Genomic DNA, 16,864 nt, shown 5'->3' with positions numbered 1-16,864 from the left:
CCACACATCCCTTGGGAACATGTACAACCCATCTGTCTCCCCAATCTCTCTATATTTTTCAGCCTCAGAGATTGGAGAATTTAACCAAAAAAATAATAGGGAGAGAGAAGAACTTAAAATGAGCATAATTTAACCTTCTATATGTTTTCTAGAAACCTGATTGAGCAAGGAAAGTCAAATTAAAATGCTATGTCTTCCACACTATGGTAAGAAATTAGAATCTCAGGCAAAAAGAAGGTGTTGCAATGTTACCAGATATGATTGCACTTGGGAAAGTTTAAGCACTCATTGTTATGATTTCTTATACAATACTGATGAAAAATCTAAATCTCTAGGAAGTAAATTCAATTGTGATTGTTGTTACAAGGTATAGTTTAAAGAATATAACCACAAAGGTGTACTTCTGCCCTTCTCCTTGGGAAGGAAATGAGTGGCCTTGTGTTTGAGTTATGTTTCCAGTGATGTCAATGCATTTGTTTCTGACATTTACCTATGTTTACCGGACTTGCCTTCAAAATAGGAGCTAGGATTTCAGCATCTGACCAAAGGACAGCACACAAAACTATAAAAGATAAGGCTCTGCAAAACTAATGGTAACCATCTTATGACGATAGACCTTCATTGCCATCACACATGTTTATCAGAAAGTGAAGCCATAGTCTTAATAACTGACAAGTTCTACTCTAGACTATGTTAGCAAGAAGCAAATCGAATTGGATAATATGAAAGAATAAAGATTAAAAATTCCCATCGATATGCTGCAAACCTAAACACAAAACCAATCATAATTTTTTAAATGAAAGGAAAGGAGTAAAAATAGAACTCACTGGAACCAAAGGGGTATCTTCTATAGGAAACTTCGAGTCATCTAGCAAAGACAAAGGATCCTTTTTCTCGCAGCTCTCCTGGCTGATGAGCGTGTCTGCATAGTTGGGCTGAGGAAAGATCAGATGACTCTTCCGAGAGTCAGCAGTGAGGGAGACCTCATGGGAATAGGTCTGCAGGAAAGCCCGCACCCCATCCACACCCACAAAGTGCGAGGCGGGCACACCCTCCAACCTGCCTCTTGAAGCCTGGAGTAGATGAGATGTGTGCCAGCGGCGCAGTCTGAGTGCCAGCAACATGATGACAAAGGCAAGGAAGACACAGGAGACAGCAGCCACTGCCACCACCAGGTACAGCGTGAGGCTGGAGTGGTCAGGGTTGTTGGAAGGTTCAAGACTTTCCAGGTCGGCCAGGACATCTGGGATGCTGTCAGCCACGGCCACGGTGAGTGTGACAGTGGCCGAGAGAGGGGGCTGGCCGTGGTCCTGAACAGCCACCACCAGGCTCTGCTTGAGCGCGTCTCTGTCCAGCAGGGCCCTTGCAGTGCGCACCTCGCCCGTGTGCAGCCCCACCGCGAAGAGCCCTGGCTCGCTGGCCTTGAGCAGGCGGTAGGACAGCCAGGCGTTCTGGCCGGAGTCTCTGTCCACCGCCACCACCTTGGTCACCAGATAGCCGGGCTCTGCAGAGCGGGGGGCCAGCTCCACACCGGTGGAGCCATCGGTGGGAAGAGAGGGGTACAGGATCTCTGGAGCATTGTCATTCTGGTCCAGCACAAATAGGCTTAGAGACACATTGCTGCTGAGGGGTGGGTTACCACTATCTGTGGCAGTTACCTGCATCTGTAGGTCACGAAACTGCTCATAGTCGAAGGAGCGAAGTGCATACAGGACTCCTGTGTCAGAGTTGATGGAGATGTAGGAAGAGAGAGGTGCCCCTTGGATAGTGTCTTCAGTTAGAGAGTAAATAATCTGAGCATTCTCTTTGCTGTCAGGGTCCAGGGCAGTCACTGAAAAGATGGAGGCGCCTCTTGGGTTGTTCTCTGGGACATAGGTAACGTAGGCTATGTGAGAGAAGGTGGGCGGATTGTCATTGATGTCTGCCACTTGCAGGGTGAAGTGAGTTTCCATGGACAGGGGTGGGCTTCCTCCATCTGTGGCTGTTACAGTAATATTGTAGGAGGATACCTGCTCCCTGTCAAGAGCCCCATGGGTCACCAATCTATAGTAACTGTCAATGGACTTTTCTAACTTAAATGGTAGATGACCTGCTATGGAGCAGGTGACCTGTCCATTCTGCCCAGAGTCTAGATCGTGCACGTTTAACAGAGCGATAACAGTCCCCAGAGGTGAATCTTCCTTCAGGGGACTAAACAGAGATGTGACGGTCACTTCTGGACGGTTGTCATTTACATCTTCTACTGTAATCAACACTTTTGCAGTTGCAAGATAGGCTCCTCCATCTTCTGCTTGTACTTCTATCTCATAGAAGCCTGTTTCTTCATAATCTAGATTTTCTGATAATTTTATTTCTCCGGTATTTTTGTTGAGTTGGAATTTCAGTAATTGTGTATCAGGTGATTTTCGGAACGAATATGTCACTTCTCCATTGGCTCCTTCATCCCTGTCGGTAGCAGTGACTGCCAGCAGCTGTGTGCCCACGGGCACGTTCTCCGGAACACTCACTCGGTATTCAGGCAAAGTGAAGACAGGTGCGTTGTCATTGGTATCGAAGACAGTGACACTGATGAGGACAGTGCCCGATCGGAGAGGGTCACCCCCGTCGGAGGCGGTGAGGACCAGGTGGTGCTGTGCCTCTTCCTCCCGATCCAGGGCGCGCTCCAGCACCAGCTCCGGGTACTTGGCACCGTTGGCACGGCTCTGAACTGCTAGAGAGAAGTGCCTACTAGGGCTGAGCTGGTAGCTCTGTAGGGAGTTCACGCCCACATCCGGATCAACAGCTTCCGGGAGAGGGAAACGCATCCCTGCAGCGACATTTTCATTGATTTTTACGTCTAGATTTTCCGCTTGGAATTTGGGGGCATTATCGTTGATATCAGTTACTTCTATTTCTACCCCGAAAAGTTTCACCCGATCTTCCACAAGAATGTTAAAACTCACCAGACACCGCGCGCTCTGAGCGCAGAGCTCCTCCCGGTCTATCCTGCCCGCCGTGACCAAGCTGCCGCTCCGCGGATTCAGAGCGAAAAGCTGCGTCCTCCCTCTGGAGACGATGCGGACTCCGCGCTCCGCCAGCTCCCGGGGCTCCAGCCCCAGGTCCTTGGAGATGTTGCCCACGAAGGAGCCTTTGTCCAGCTCCTCAGGCACCGAGTAGCGGATCTGCCGGGCCTCAGACTCCCACGGCGCACCGAGGAAAAGGCAGAGCAGAACCAGCGCGCGGCGGTCGGAGCGATTCCTTTGAGCGGCCATTGTTGTTTGGTCACGGAATTCTGGCGATGTCCTCACTGGACACGCTGCGTGTTTGGACCGGTCCCTTTCTCTTCCTCTGGCTGCAAGGAGTCTCTGTAGGCTGAGCACCTTAAATTCGAGAGTGAGTGTCGCTGCAGCCCCGGAGCCGGTTTGTAGGAACTGTGGAGCTTTTGTGTAGTTGGAGCCCCGAGAATCCGGATGGAGCGCTGGCTGCGATTCTTTCCTCGTAGGTGAACAGCGGCGCCCAGAGTCCTCAGGAGTTACTGCACCCGCTGTGTATGCCATAAAAAACAAGCGCTACTCTTTGTTGGAGATTTTATTTTATTTCACATTACTTCTTTGATTTCTTGGCTGATATCAGTAAATAAACTATTAGTAGGTTTCTTTACTGGATAGAATAAACTGGAATGAAAGTACTATAAAATGCGAAGTGAAAATAGTTTGTTAAATATGTATCTCAACACTTATTTTCTCAACAGAAATATATCCAGAGGTAAGTAATGCTTATTTTATTTCATGTGAGCTTCTAAAAATATTCAGAAGTCTTACAATTTTATTTTAAATTTAGATTTAAACAATCCAATTGTTTAGACATTCATATAGAATCTCTGAGAGATGCCCCTAACAATTCACTTAAAATCTTTTTATTTTAGATTTAATTAACTAATTAAGTTTGTTTAGTGTTAAGATTGTATAAAAGGTTTTCAAAATGTTGTTTTCTAAAGTAGTTTTATTGAGCCTCTATTAATCTTTTTAATGATCTTATTTGGGGTATACATTATTAGAAGTGGGTTTGACCTATTTAAAGAAGTTGAGAAGGTAATCAAAAACTAAGGGGAACACGTCTGCATTGTAATTGGAAGAGATATATGTACAGGAGATTCAAGTGCTGCAATTTTCAAAAACAAACTTAGAAATAGTGATGTAGGTGTTTAAAACATAAGTGCTTATGTCAAATGGCCTGTTTTCATCAGGGCACTGCTGCCAATTTAAATATTCTCTTCTTTTAACATTTTGTATGGGAGCCCAAAGTAAAGTGCTACACATACTCTCAATTGTATGTGCCCATCAACTCAACAGCAGTTCTCCCTTCAAAGGTGAAGGGCTTAGAGGTTCACTTCTTTCATACAGAGAACATGTGTTCAGAAGTATTTATGTCACTATGTCCCACATATGTAACTCTTCATAGATTTTATCTTTAGTCATTAAAGGTTTTATCTTTAGTCTTCAAAGATTTGTATACCAGACAATCCAAGACAGAGTCTGAACACAAAAGGTAAGAGCATTTCATTTGCTTTCTTGGAAATTCTTGATCTTGCAATGGAGAGGAAAGAAGATTGGAAAAGAGTACAACTGGAGCTCCGTAAAAGACAAGTAAATATAAGAAGAAAGCCAGGAGGACCAAATTTGAAGAAAAAAATTCAGCCAGGGTAGTTAGTATTAAGTTTTGGGGACCATAGAAACCTTGGCAATGGAAACAAAATTTTGACACCTCTCCCAAGAAAAATACATCATACATCTATAACATCACATATTATCTCAGGAATTCATGGATCTGCTCACCATACCTCTCAAATGCTTACCGTTTTATAAATTTTTAAAATAGTGAAAAAAGAAATCTAAAAACACCTATAAGATTGTATGCAATAAATGTTCTTTTGGAAGGAGCACATGCTTTGATCGATAATGAGTGCCTGAATATTACTAAACTTTAAAAACATATAAGTAGGATATAGAAATTTTATCTTAAATCTTAGCAGATTTGGATAGGTTATATGTATTTATTTCGTAAGAAGCCAAGACCACTGTCTCTGTTTTACTAATCTCAGCTTGAAAAGATATCTCTAATTGAGTAACATTCTTTTTAAATTATAGAGCAACTTCTGAACCAAGTAAAAAATCTTGAAAAATATAACAGCTAAAGTGAACACTGAAAAGACAAAATAGTGATAAGTTATGGATTTTCTAAAAAATTATTCTAGATATAAAAATGAAGTAGTACACCTGAAATATGAGAAACTAGTAGAATATTATTGAAGACACAGAAATGAAACTCACCGGTGTTAGGGTCTCAGGATGCGAAGTGAAATCATTCCCACTCTGAAGTGGAACTAAGGGCCCAGAAGAATCACCACAAACTATGTCTTGAGCGGAATGCAAGGGCTCAGTACATTTTAAGAAATTAAACTCTGTCTTTCCAGCTTGGGCCACGCACAGATTGTAGGAATAGGGCAATGTTCCCTCACTGTAGTTGGGGGGAACCACAGGTCCAGACTTGGAGCAGAAACCAGGTTGAAAGCAACCCCAAACGGAGGGACTGGAGGAGCGACGAAGGTGCAGGGCAGTCGCCAGAATGATGGACAGGAGGAAGAGCACGGAGATCAAGGCCAAGGCCACCACCAGATAGAACTGCAGCTCAGCCTGGGGGTCAGAGGGCGAAGGACGTTCGCTCAGGTCCGGCAGCGCCTCTTGCAGGCTGTCAGCGAAGACCAGGAGCAGCGTGGCGGTGGCTGAGAGGGGCGGCTGGCCCCCGTCCCGCACGGCCACCAGGAGGCGCCCGGGGCGCGTTGTCGTTGCGGTCGCCCACCAGCACGCGCAGGCTCACGTTGGCGCTGAGCGCGGGCGAGCCCTGGTCGCGCGCCTGCAGCGTCAGCTCAAAGGCGCGCAGCTGCTCGTGGTCGAAGGCGCGCTGCGCGAACACCACCCCGCTGTGCGCGCTCACGGACACGTAGGACGACAGCGCCCGTGCCTCCAGGTCGCTGGCCACGATGGCGTAGGACACCTGGCCGTTGGGGCCCAGGTCGGGGTCGGAGGCGCTGACCTGCGCGATGGAGGCCCCGGGCGGGTTGTTTTCTGGCACGTGGACCAGGTAGGCTGGCTGCTGGAACACCGGGGCGTTGTCGTTGACATCGGTGACGCGCAGGGTGATGGTGGTGCTGGAGGAGAGGGGCGGCTTGCCCCTGTCGGTGGCTGTGATGGTCACATTGTACTCCGGGGTCTGTTCTCGGTCCAGGGTCCCGTCTGTCACCAGCTTGTAGTAATTATTAGAAGAAGAATGAATCTTGAAAGGAACGTCTCTTTCTATGTCACACATGACCTCGCCATTTCCTCCGAAATCCCAGTCCCGTGTTTTGAAGAGGGCCACGACCATTCCTGGTTGGGAATCCTCCAAAATCTCATCCGAGAGAGACGTGATGATTATTTCTGGGCTGTTGTCGTTTTCATCTAGGATTTCTATTATGACTTTACATTGGGTGGAGAGACCACCTCCGTCTTTTGCTTCCACTTCCATGGTATATCTTTCCATATCCTCAAAATCCAATGACTGGTTATTCTTAATCAGGCCTGTTTTCTCGTCCAGTGAGAACATGTGCCTCGTACTCTGAGCAGTGCTCCTGAAGTGGTAGCTTATTTCGGCATTGGCCCCCTCATCCTGGTCAGTGGCTGTCACCTGCAGCACGGAGGACCCAGGGGGCAGACTTTCACTGACACTGACTCTATATTCATCTTTGCTAAACACCGGGGGGTTGTCATTGGTGTCTTTGACAACAATTTCTATTCTAACGGTGGCACTTCGTGGCGGGTCCCCTCCATCCAAGGCCGTTAGTATCAAGCGATGAGACCGCTGCACCTCCCGGTCTAGAGGTTTCTCCAAAGATAACTCTGGGTATTTGCCACCATCGGAATTAACTCTAACCATTAACTTGAAGTAAGAGTTAGGATTGATATGATAGTCTTTAATTGAGTTCATGTTTATATCGGGGTCAGTGGCAGGGTCAAGGGATATTCGTGCACCTGCGGATACAGACTCAAAAATTTCTAAATGTATGTCCTTTTTATCGAATTGAGGAGCATGGTCATTAATATCCTCAACAACCACAATGATATGGAAAATGTTTAAGGGATTTTCCACCACGGCTTCCAACTGCAATTCACATCTTCTCCTCTCTCTGCAAATCTGCTCGCGGTCTATTCGGTCCTTCACCAGTAAGTCCCCGCTCTCCCTGTCTATACTGAAAAGCAGCTTCTCCGCGCTAACTCGCAGCTTCCGAGCTGACGCTTCCTGGACACTGAGCCCTAGGTCCTTGGCGAGATTCCCCACCACCGAGCCCTTGGCCAGCTCCTCAGGAATCGAGTAGCGGATCGGCTCACAGAGTGCGCGGTAGAACAAAGGCAGCAGGAAGGGAAACAGTACCTGCGGCCGACCGGCCCCGCGTCTGTGCGCGCAGCTCCCTCCCATCGCGCGCTCTAGTTCTCGCTGGGTCCCGGTCTCTCCGGAAAGCCGAAGAAACGCAAGCCACAGTGTCACGGGAAGAGCATTCGTCCCAGGACAGAGCTGGGAATCCGTTCGGGCTGAAGAGAGTCTGCGCGGCCAGGAGCCCCGCTGTGGTAGCGGGTTTCCTTCTCTCTGTGTTGGTGGCTGCGCGGGGAATCCCAGGCTAGAGGCTGGAGCGTGCCGGCCGTCAGCGCTCGCCCTGCACTGGCCGACAGCGGCGCCCAGAGTCTCCGTGTGGAACTGCAGTCTGGCATTTTAGGCTTGAATCCAATTTATCTCCAGAAGGCACATCTCTCTTCAAAAGTGCAGTTATATAATAGCCCCCAATCTTTGTTTACATCGGATGCCTATATACTTAGTGTTTTCACGAAATTTATTATGGAATACTTCAAGTTTATACTAAAGCAGAGAGCATTATTATTGAATCTTCATATACCCATCACCCAAATGCAACAATGATCAACAAAGACCATCTTTGTTTAATATATATTCCCTTCTCTCATTATTTTGAAGCAAACCCAAGATATTTTAATTAACTTCTTTTAAGATGAGACATTGAGGTGATAAGACTTTTATCTTTTTTTTTAAAAAAAGACTTTTATCTTTAAGCATATTCTATTATATAATCTGTTACCCATGCAGAAGTCCTACCTAGTTTAAGAAAACTATAATTTAAGATTTTCCACACTCTGTCCAGTCATTCCCCCAGTGATACTTATGTTCTTCTTTAAAGGCAGTGACATTTTTTCCTAGAATAGTAGTTACCTACCTTGACACAGAAACCTTCATCAATAGCCATTTTTCAAATTAATACATATTTTAATATTGGTGAGTACTAAGTAGTAAAGATTAGTCCCCAAGGCAGAAGCTTTAACCAAAAGATTTCCTTACTGCATGGTTAAAAATATGACTACAGGTGATGGTTTACTTTTTTTCTACTACATTAGAAATAGAGAATATTTGAAATAATTATAATGTCTGCACGCCATAATAGATTCCCAGACATACGAGCCGTTGTATCCAGCATGTCTAGAATAGCATTTTGAGTTGACTGCAAAGCTTATTTTCAAAGCCTCCTAGAGTGTCATTTATTATTTGAACTGAAAGTATGTGTAAAATCAAATTAAACAATACATTATTCTTTTCCTGATAGCTAAAAGCCAGTAAAGTATTGTTTGAACCTTCTTAGCAGTTCCTGAAAATATTTTCCTAAATCATTTCCCATAACCAGATTTATTTCTAGCCTCAAAAGTTGAAGAACTGAGCCATAATAACACAATCCAAGGGTACTTTTCATTTCCCTTACTTTCCCCTCTCAGAGTGTTCAGTCTCAGAAACCCCTCTTGAGCAAGCATAAAGTATAGGAAAGAAGTTTCAAGCTATTAATAAGTTGACCTTATTGCATTCGGGAATTAAAACCTTAAGAATATGAAAACAAGGATGTTAAAATTTTCACCATTAAAAGGATAAAACATGCTTTAATTGGGGTTGGAAATACATGATAACTGAAGTTTGAATCTTCCTCAGAAATGATCTTTAAATGCAAACAATCTCTACACACATTAGACTGAAAAAGTCACCTGAAAGGGGTGTTGTCCTGCCATAGAAATAGAAAAGCAGAAGCAGTAAACCCGGACCTTCAGTTGTGTCTCTGAGAGAATGCATTTGCCTTCTCATTAATTTACCCTTACAGGATAGTATTGACTATAGTAATCTTTTTTTTTTTTTAAATAAGAATTCCACAATGTGGCCATTGGAGATAACAATAAGTTTCAGGAATGGAAAACCAGCCTTAAAATTAGTAGTGAACCAGGATAACTAATAAAGCAACCCCATCAAAAAAAACCTACGTTAACCCCAGATCATGAGAGCAGTCCCAAAAGGAAGGTTTCATTGACCCAATGAATTATTATGAGAAAATGCAAATCATGTCAGTGATGTAACCAATAAATTCTTTCTATGGATGTTAGAACAAAAATTGGACCCAGTAAAAACTTAAATGGTGAAAAATACGTTATTAACAACATATCCTACCTTAGTACAAATACTTGAAAGAAAACCAATTATAATAGACAGAAAGAAAAAATGGAACTCACTGGAACCAAAGGAGTGTCTTCTATAGGAAATTTTGAATCCTCTGAAAGACACAAAGGATCCTTTTTCTCACAGCTCTCTTGGCTGATGAGTGTATCTGCATAGTTGGGCTGAGGGAAGATCAGGTGACTCCTCCTAGAGTCCGAAGTGAGGGAGAACTCATGGGAATAGGTCTGCAGGAAAGCCTGGACCCCATCCACGCCCACAACGTGAGAAGCCTGCATGCCAGCCAATCCATCTCCTGAAGCCTGGAGCAGCCGTGATGTGTGCCAACGCCTCAGCCTGAGTGCCAGCAGGACGATAACAAAGGCAAGGAAGACACAGGAGACCGCAGCCACGGCCACCACCAAGTAGAGCGTGAGGTCCGAGGCCTCCGGGGCGGAATGGATCTCAAGACTACTCAAGTCAGTCAACACATCCGGGATGCTGTCAGCCACGGCCACGGTGAGTGTGACTGTCGCTGAGAGAGGGGGCTGGCCATGGTCCTGAACTGCCACCACCAGGCTCTGCTTGAGCGCGTCTCTGTCCAGCAGGGCCCTTGCAGTGCGCACCTCGCCCGTGTGCAGCCCCACCGCGAAGAGCCCTGGCTCGCTGGCCTTGAGCAGGCGGTAGGACAGCCAGGCGTTCTGGCCGGAGTCTCTGTCCACGGCCACCACCTTGGTCACCAGGTAGCCGGGCTCTGCAGAGCGGGGGGCCAGCTCCACGCCGGTGGAACCATCGGTGGGGATGGCGGGGTACAGGATCTCTGGCACATTGTCGTTCTGGTCCAGCACGAACAAGTTCAGTGACACGCTGCTGCTGAGCGGTGGGTTCCCACTATCACTTGCCCTAACTCGCATGTGAAGATCTCGAAACTGCTCATAGTCGAAGGAACAAAGCGCATAAATCACACCAGTATCTGCATTGATGGAGACATAGGAGGAGAGAGGCACCCCTTGGATGGTGCCTTCCTCCAAGGAGTAAGTAATTCGGGCATTCTCATTGCTGTCAGGGTCATGGGCTGTCACAGAGAAGATGGAGGTGCCTCTAAGGTTGTTCTCCAGGAGATAGCCCGCGTAGGAGGTCTGAGAGAAGGAGGGTGGATTATCATTGATGTCAGCCACGTGCAGAGTGATGTGAATTTCTGTGGACAGGGGCGGTGTTCCTCTGTCTGTCGCAGTCACTGTGATGTTATATTCGGAGGTTTTTTCTCGGTCAAGAATTTGGGATGTCAACACTCTATAATAATCTTCTATTGACTTTTCTAATCGAAAAGGTAGGATCTCCTGGATGGAACAAACAACTTGACCATTCCTCCCAGAGTCTTGGTCATGAGCATTGAAAAGAACGATTACTGTTCCTTGAGGAGCATCTTCCCTAACTGGACTAAACAGAGATGTAACGGTCACTTCGGGTCTATTGTCATTTACATCTTCCACCGAAATGAGCACCTTCGTCCATGCCTTCAACCCTCCACTATCTTCTGCTTGTATTTCCATTTCATAAAATGCACATTCTTCATAATCTAGACTCTTTGCTGTTGATAGTTCCCCAGTTTTTTCGTTGAGCTGAAATAACGGAGATTGTTTTTCACTGATTTTCCAGAATTTATATGCCACTTCTCCGTTGGTTCCCTCATCCGGGTCACTAGCTCTTACAGTAAGCAGCTGGGTGCCAGGGGGCACATTCTCTGGGACTGTCACTTGGTAAATCGGTTGAGCAAACACCGGGGCATTGTCATTCATATCCAACACAGTCACTAGGATGTGCACTGTGCTGGAGCGACGAGGCTCGCCTCCATCAGAGGCGATGAGGACCAGGTGGTGAGCAGCCTCTTCCTCTCGGTCCAAGGCGCGCTCCAGCACCAGCCCTGGGTTTAAAGTTCCGTCGTCTCCAGTTCGAACGTCCAGGGAGAAATGGTGATTGGGGCTGAGCTGGTAGCTTTGCAGGGAGTTCAAGCCCACATCCGGGTCAACAGCCTCTGGGAGTGGATAGCGTGTGCCAGGCGCCGCAATTTCGTTAATATTTATTTCCAGATTTTCTGCCTGGAATTTTGGGGCATTGTCGTTCATATCAGTGACTTCTATTTCTATTCCATAAAGCTGCACTCTGTCTTCAACCAGAACTTTAAAGTTAAACAGACACCGCGCGCTCTGGGCACAGAGCTCCTCCCGGTCTATCCTGCCCGCGGTGACCAAGCTGCCACTCCGCGGGTCGAGAGCGAAAAGCTGCGTCCTACCTCTGGAGACGATGCGGACTCCGCGCTCCGCCAGCTCCTGCGGCTGCAGCCCCAGGTCCTTGGAGATGTTGCCCACGACATAGCCTTTCACTGTCTCTTCGGGCACGGAGTAGCGGATCTGGCTGGCCCGGATCTCCCACAACCCTCCCAGGAGAAGGCAGAGCAGGACCAGTCCTCTGCGGGGCGGGCTATTCATTGGAGCGGCCATTGTTGCGTCACTCCGGATTTTAATTCCCCAGACTGCTTTTTCCCCCGCGCTGACTCCTTAGGTTCTCTTCTCCTGCTGCCAATGAAGGTCGTCTTTTTCCTCAGGACAGACCCGGCGTGCCCCAAGTGAGGAGGCTGCGTTTTGTTGCCGTCCCGGGGTTGGGATGTGGGGTCCGCGGGGCTTTGTGTAGTTGGCAGATTCTAACATCCGGAGGGAGCGCGGATGGAGTTTTTCCTAGAGTTGGTGAACAGCGGCGCTCAGAGCCCTAAGCAGTTACTGCACTCACAGATACGCAGTACAGCACTCGGATCACAGATGACTGAAGGAAAACGCTGCTCTCTTCTAATTACGATTTTAGATTTCTCTAATTATTTCTTACGTTCATATTTCAAAAGCAATCATCTTTGTGGATGTCGTAGTGGAAAGAAATTTCTATTAAGTATATTATTAAATCGCCAGTTTTCTTGATATCAAATTAACTTGAATTTTGGGTAGAGTCTAGCTTTCTCTCTATTTTAAATTTTAGACATATATGTATCTTACATAATTTATATTGAACGAATATATGGATAGATTTTTCACTTTGAAGTTATTTTATAAGGTCAAGTATTTTTATAGTAAAATTCCTCGAGTAAGGGTTCCTTAAAATTTTATTTGCAAAGTAATTTTAATTAGGCAATAGATGTAAACTTTCTCACCTAATATTACTAAATTTAAAACGCATTGGTTTTTAAATTTTACATATTTGTGATTGTAAAACTTGTGCTATTTAAAAAAATTTTAGTTTTCTATGTGAATACATGATGCATTTGGAAGATTCAAATGAACATACACTGAAAAGCAGGTTTTTCATTTCAGTCCTTCCATGAAGAAATCATGCAATTTTAAAGTAGTCTTAAACTTCTTATTCTAAGAGTCACTGAAACTTATGTAACAACTTGGAAAAAAGAATACAAGAAATAGACAAGTTGTTACCACTAGAAAGGAAAAAGCAAGTGCCTTTATGATAAATTTCAGCCATTTGCAAAGGCCCCATTTACTGAAGCAGTTCCTAAAGGAAACCAACAAAAGACTGGCGCTTATTTAATGGCAACTTTATATATGCATGGAATTAGAAGTTTTTGTCTTTAAAATGAAGAAGTTATCATTCTCTTTTCCTCTTACAGATACAATGATGATGACAGAATTTCTAGTTATGTTTCGGGCACCAAATAATAACACAAATCTAATGCGTTCCCCTTTGTTTCAAAAAATAGAGGTCAGAGATGAGAGTGTTAGAGGCAGTAGCATTTCCCCTTTTTTTTTATATCAAGTCTCTCCTGATACCTATACTGTAAAAGGAAGAGGAAGAGTTTGCATTCAAGAAAACTTGAAGGAATTTAGAAAATGATTTGGACCTTCTGTTGAGTTAATTGAGTCCCCCCCACCCTGCCTCACACACACACACCACAGATTATTTTTTCTTACAATTTTAAGGGATTCAAAAAATCATGAGTAGGTAGATATAAGGAACAAGACATGAAGAATAAACATAAACAAGGGAGAGAAACAGTACCAGTGAAATCAGTGAAGGAAAATACCTGGGTGTAGTTTCTTTGCTCTAAAGGATTAATTAAATGATTGCCTACTTTAATGTTTACTTATAATACAATATTTAACATGTTAAATGAGGAATGAGACAATTAGTGGGTAAATTTCAATAGCTTTGAAAAAGAAGTAAGAAATTGGCACAATAATTTTGCTGTGAAAAAAGAACACACTCTCATCACTTTGAAAATCCAAACTTGGTAAGATAACTCTGTTTTATGGCACATAACTACTCCCAATTCAACACTCCCCTTGAAGAATGAAAGCTCAGCTTTTTGAGAGGCTATAATATCCCTAAAACAACTCACTAGACTCGGAAGTGTAATATGTTTTCATACAAATACAGAAAATTGGGTCATTGATGAAAAGGACTAGACACTTAAATGGAACTCACCGTTGTTAGTGTTTCAGGATGGGAAGTCGATTCACCAGAACTACAAAGTGGAAATAAGGCCCCGGATGAATCACCACAAAGCATGTCTTGTCCTGAACTCAACTGCTCATTACATTTTAGAAAATTAAACTCTGTCTTCCCAGCTTGGGCCACGCACAGATTGTAGGAATAGGGCAAAGTCCCTTCACTGTAGTTGGGGGGAACCCCAGGTCCAGACTTGACACAGAGACCAGGCTGAAAGCAGCCCCAGGTGGTGGGGCTGGAGGGGCGTCGCAAGGGCAGGGCGACCGCCAGAATCACCGCGAGGAGGAAGAGCACGGAGATCAAGGCCAAGGCCACCACCAGATAGAACTGCAGCTCAGCCTGGGGCCCCCCGCCCGCCACGGCCCCAGCCAGCCCCTGTCCTGCCGAGTCCCTGTCGCCCAAAGCCCTCGCTGTGCGCACCTCGCCCGTGCGCAGCCCCAGGCTGAAGAGCCCGGGCTCGCTGGCCTGCAGCACGTGGTAGGACAGCCAGGCATTGTGTCCCGAGTCCGCGTCCACCGCCACCACCTTGGTGACCAGGTAGCCCGGCTGCGCGGCGCGCGGCACCGTGTCGAAGAGCGCAGAGCCGTCGGGCCCCAGCGCCGGGTACAGCACCCGGGGCGCGTTGTCGTTGCGGTCGCCCACCAGCACGCGCAGGCTCACGTTGGCGCTGAGCGCGGGCGAGCCCTGGTCGCGCGCCTGCAGCGTCAGCTCAAAGGCGCGCAGCTGCTCGTGGTCGAAGGCGCGCTGCGCGAACACCACCCCGCTGTGCGCGCTCACGGACACGTAGGACGACAGCGCCCGTGCCTCCAGGTCGCTGGCCACGATGGAGTAGGACACCTGGCCGTTGGGGCCCAGGTCGGGGTCGGAGGCGCTGACCTGCGCGATGGAGGCCCCGGGCGGGTTGTTTTCTGGCACGTGGACCAGGTAGGCTGGCTGCTGGAACACCGGGGCGTTGTCGTTGACGTCGGTGACGCGCAGGGTGATGGTGGTGCTGGAGGAGAGGGGCGGCTTGCCCCTGTCGGTGGCTGTGATGGTCACATTGTACTCCGGGGTCTGTTCTCGGTCCAGGGTCCCGTCTGTTACCAGTTTATATGAACTTTTGGATGAAGAGATGATCTGAAAGGGGACTTTACCTTCTAATCGACAATTAACCTCCCCATTTTCCCCAGAATCACGGTCATGTATTTTGATGAAAGCAATTAGAGTTCCTGGCACTGCGTTTTCCAGAATCATTTCCACCAGCGAATGGAATGTAATTTCTGGACTGTTGTCATTTTCATCTTGAATGTTAATTTCAACTGTACATTGTGCAACCAGTCCTCCACCATCCCTTCCTTCCACTACCAGAGAATACTCTTTGATTTCTTCGTAATCCAGTGTCCGCGAAGTGGTAATTTCCCCGCTCTTTGAATTCAGTTGGAACACTTGCCCCGTCCTGGACAAAGAATACGTTATTTCTGAGTTGAGGCCCTCGTCCAGGTCGGTGGCTGACACCTGCAGCACCGTGGTGCCCGGGGGCACGTTTTCTGAAAGCCTGACTCTGTACACGTCCTGCTTGAATACAGGGGGGTTATCATTGGCGTCAGTCACCTGGATCTGGAGCTCAGTGGTACCGCTTAGGGGTGGATCTCCGCCGTCCAAGGCAGTGAGGACTAATCGATGATGATTCTGTTGTTCCCGGTCTAAGGGTTTCTCCAATATCAGTTCTGGGTATTTACTACCATCTGGTTTCTCCTTATTTATCAAGGAGAAAATAGGACTTAGAGAGAGTTTGTAATTCTGCAGAGAGTTTAGGCCAGTATCGCCATCTTCCGCTACTTCTAATATAAATCGCGCACCCGGCAGTGTGGACTCACTTATTTGCAGCTCAAAGGAGCTTTGCGTGAATTTGGGAGGGTGGTCATTAATATCCTCGATCTCCACGTTCACGTGGTAAAAGTTCAATGGCTTTTCAGCAACAGCCTCAAATTCCAGAGCACATACTGGCTTCTTCCCGCATAGCTGCTCCCGGTCCAGCCTGCCGCTCACAAGTAAGTCCCCGCGCTCCGCGCTCACAGTGAAGTGAGGCTTCTCAGAGCTGACGCGCAGTTGTCGAGTCGGTAACTCGCGGACACTGAGCCCCAGGTCCTTGGCGAGGTTCCCCACCACCGAGCCCTCGGGCATTTCCTCGGGAATGCGGTAGCGCAGCGGCTCAGAGAGCGCCGGGCAGAACAAAGACAGCAGGAAGGGAAGGAGCACTGGCCGCCGCTCAGCCCAGCCCCTGTCCCCAGCGCCGCTCCCCATCCCTCTTGCTCCCCTCAGCGCGCTCACCGGCCTGAAGACGCCGGAGGACCAGTAATGTCTGTGTCGCGGGTGTCCAGAGCCCCGAAGAGCCCTTAGTTCCTGCGTGGGGGTCAGGGTTTCTTCTCTTCCAGAGGAGGGAGCGGTGGAAAGGCCAGCTCTAGCGAGTGAGCGGAGGAAAGCGAGCTGCGGCTGCGCGAGGCGAGCACCAGCGCCCAGCTCTCCACTCTGGCCAACAGCGGCGCCCAGAGTCCGCACTCTGAAACTGCAGCCTCTGCTGCTTCAGGCTAAGGAGCTACAGTAATTTTGTTACTATATTTACATCTTAAATTATAAGACCTTCTTTAAGGTATCTGTACTCTTGTTTTCAAAGCATTAGATATATCGCGTGGGGTTTTTATACAAACCTATATATACAGGGTAGGGCAAAAGTAGGTTTGCAGTTGCTCATACGGAGAATAATACAATAATTAATAGATAATAATACAAGAATAAACTGGGTTTCACATACTTACAACTGTAAACCACTCTT

The 16,864-nt window shown here is 46.9% G+C and overlaps 3 protein-coding genes across 6 annotated transcripts in view; all 3 read right to left on the bottom strand.

Moving 5' to 3' along the window:
- LOC102757680 (protocadherin gamma-C4) overlaps positions 1-16,864 on the bottom strand; it is a 130,930-nt gene that overhangs the window by 73,916 nt on the left and 40,150 nt on the right. The window contains exon 1 of one of the 4 annotated variants that reach the window (XM_006776954.2): positions 9,624-12,352. The exons of 1 other annotated variant lie outside the window; for it this stretch is intronic. In XM_006776954.2, coding sequence (XP_006777017.1) covers positions 9,624-12,047 — 2,424 coding nt within the window. In that variant the 5' untranslated portion in view covers positions 12,048-12,352. Of the gene's footprint in view, positions 1-827; positions 3,556-7,446; positions 7,659-9,623; positions 12,353-16,864 lie in introns of those variants that run through there. 2 more of the 4 variants (XM_006776959.2, XM_006776953.2) reach the window with 2 other exon arrangements.
- On the bottom strand, positions 5,630-7,440 carry LOC107185161 (protocadherin gamma-B6-like; the record flags this gene model as incomplete). The annotated part of the gene is made up of 1 exon (XM_015572608.1): positions 5,630-7,440. A coding segment is annotated over one exon (1,710 nt), but the record flags the coding sequence as incomplete, so codon positions are not given.
- On the bottom strand, positions 14,060-16,569 carry LOC102752239 (protocadherin gamma-B5). Its single transcript, XM_006777025.2, has 2 exons — positions 14,173-16,569; positions 14,060-14,068 (listed from the first exon to the last, which is right to left on the bottom strand). The coding sequence occupies exons 1-2, from the start codon at positions 16,333-16,335 to the stop codon at positions 14,060-14,062; spliced, it is 2,172 nt and encodes a 723-aa protein (XP_006777088.1). The 5' UTR covers positions 16,336-16,569.

This window comes from Myotis davidii, unplaced genomic scaffold (assembly GCF_000327345.1).
Source record: "Myotis davidii unplaced genomic scaffold, ASM32734v1 scaffold89, whole genome shotgun sequence".
In the NCBI taxonomy this organism is placed as follows: domain Eukaryota; kingdom Metazoa; phylum Chordata; class Mammalia; order Chiroptera; family Vespertilionidae; genus Myotis; species Myotis davidii.
Note: the sequence above shows the minus strand (reverse complement) of the source record. Positions and strands in the feature narration are given on the sequence as shown.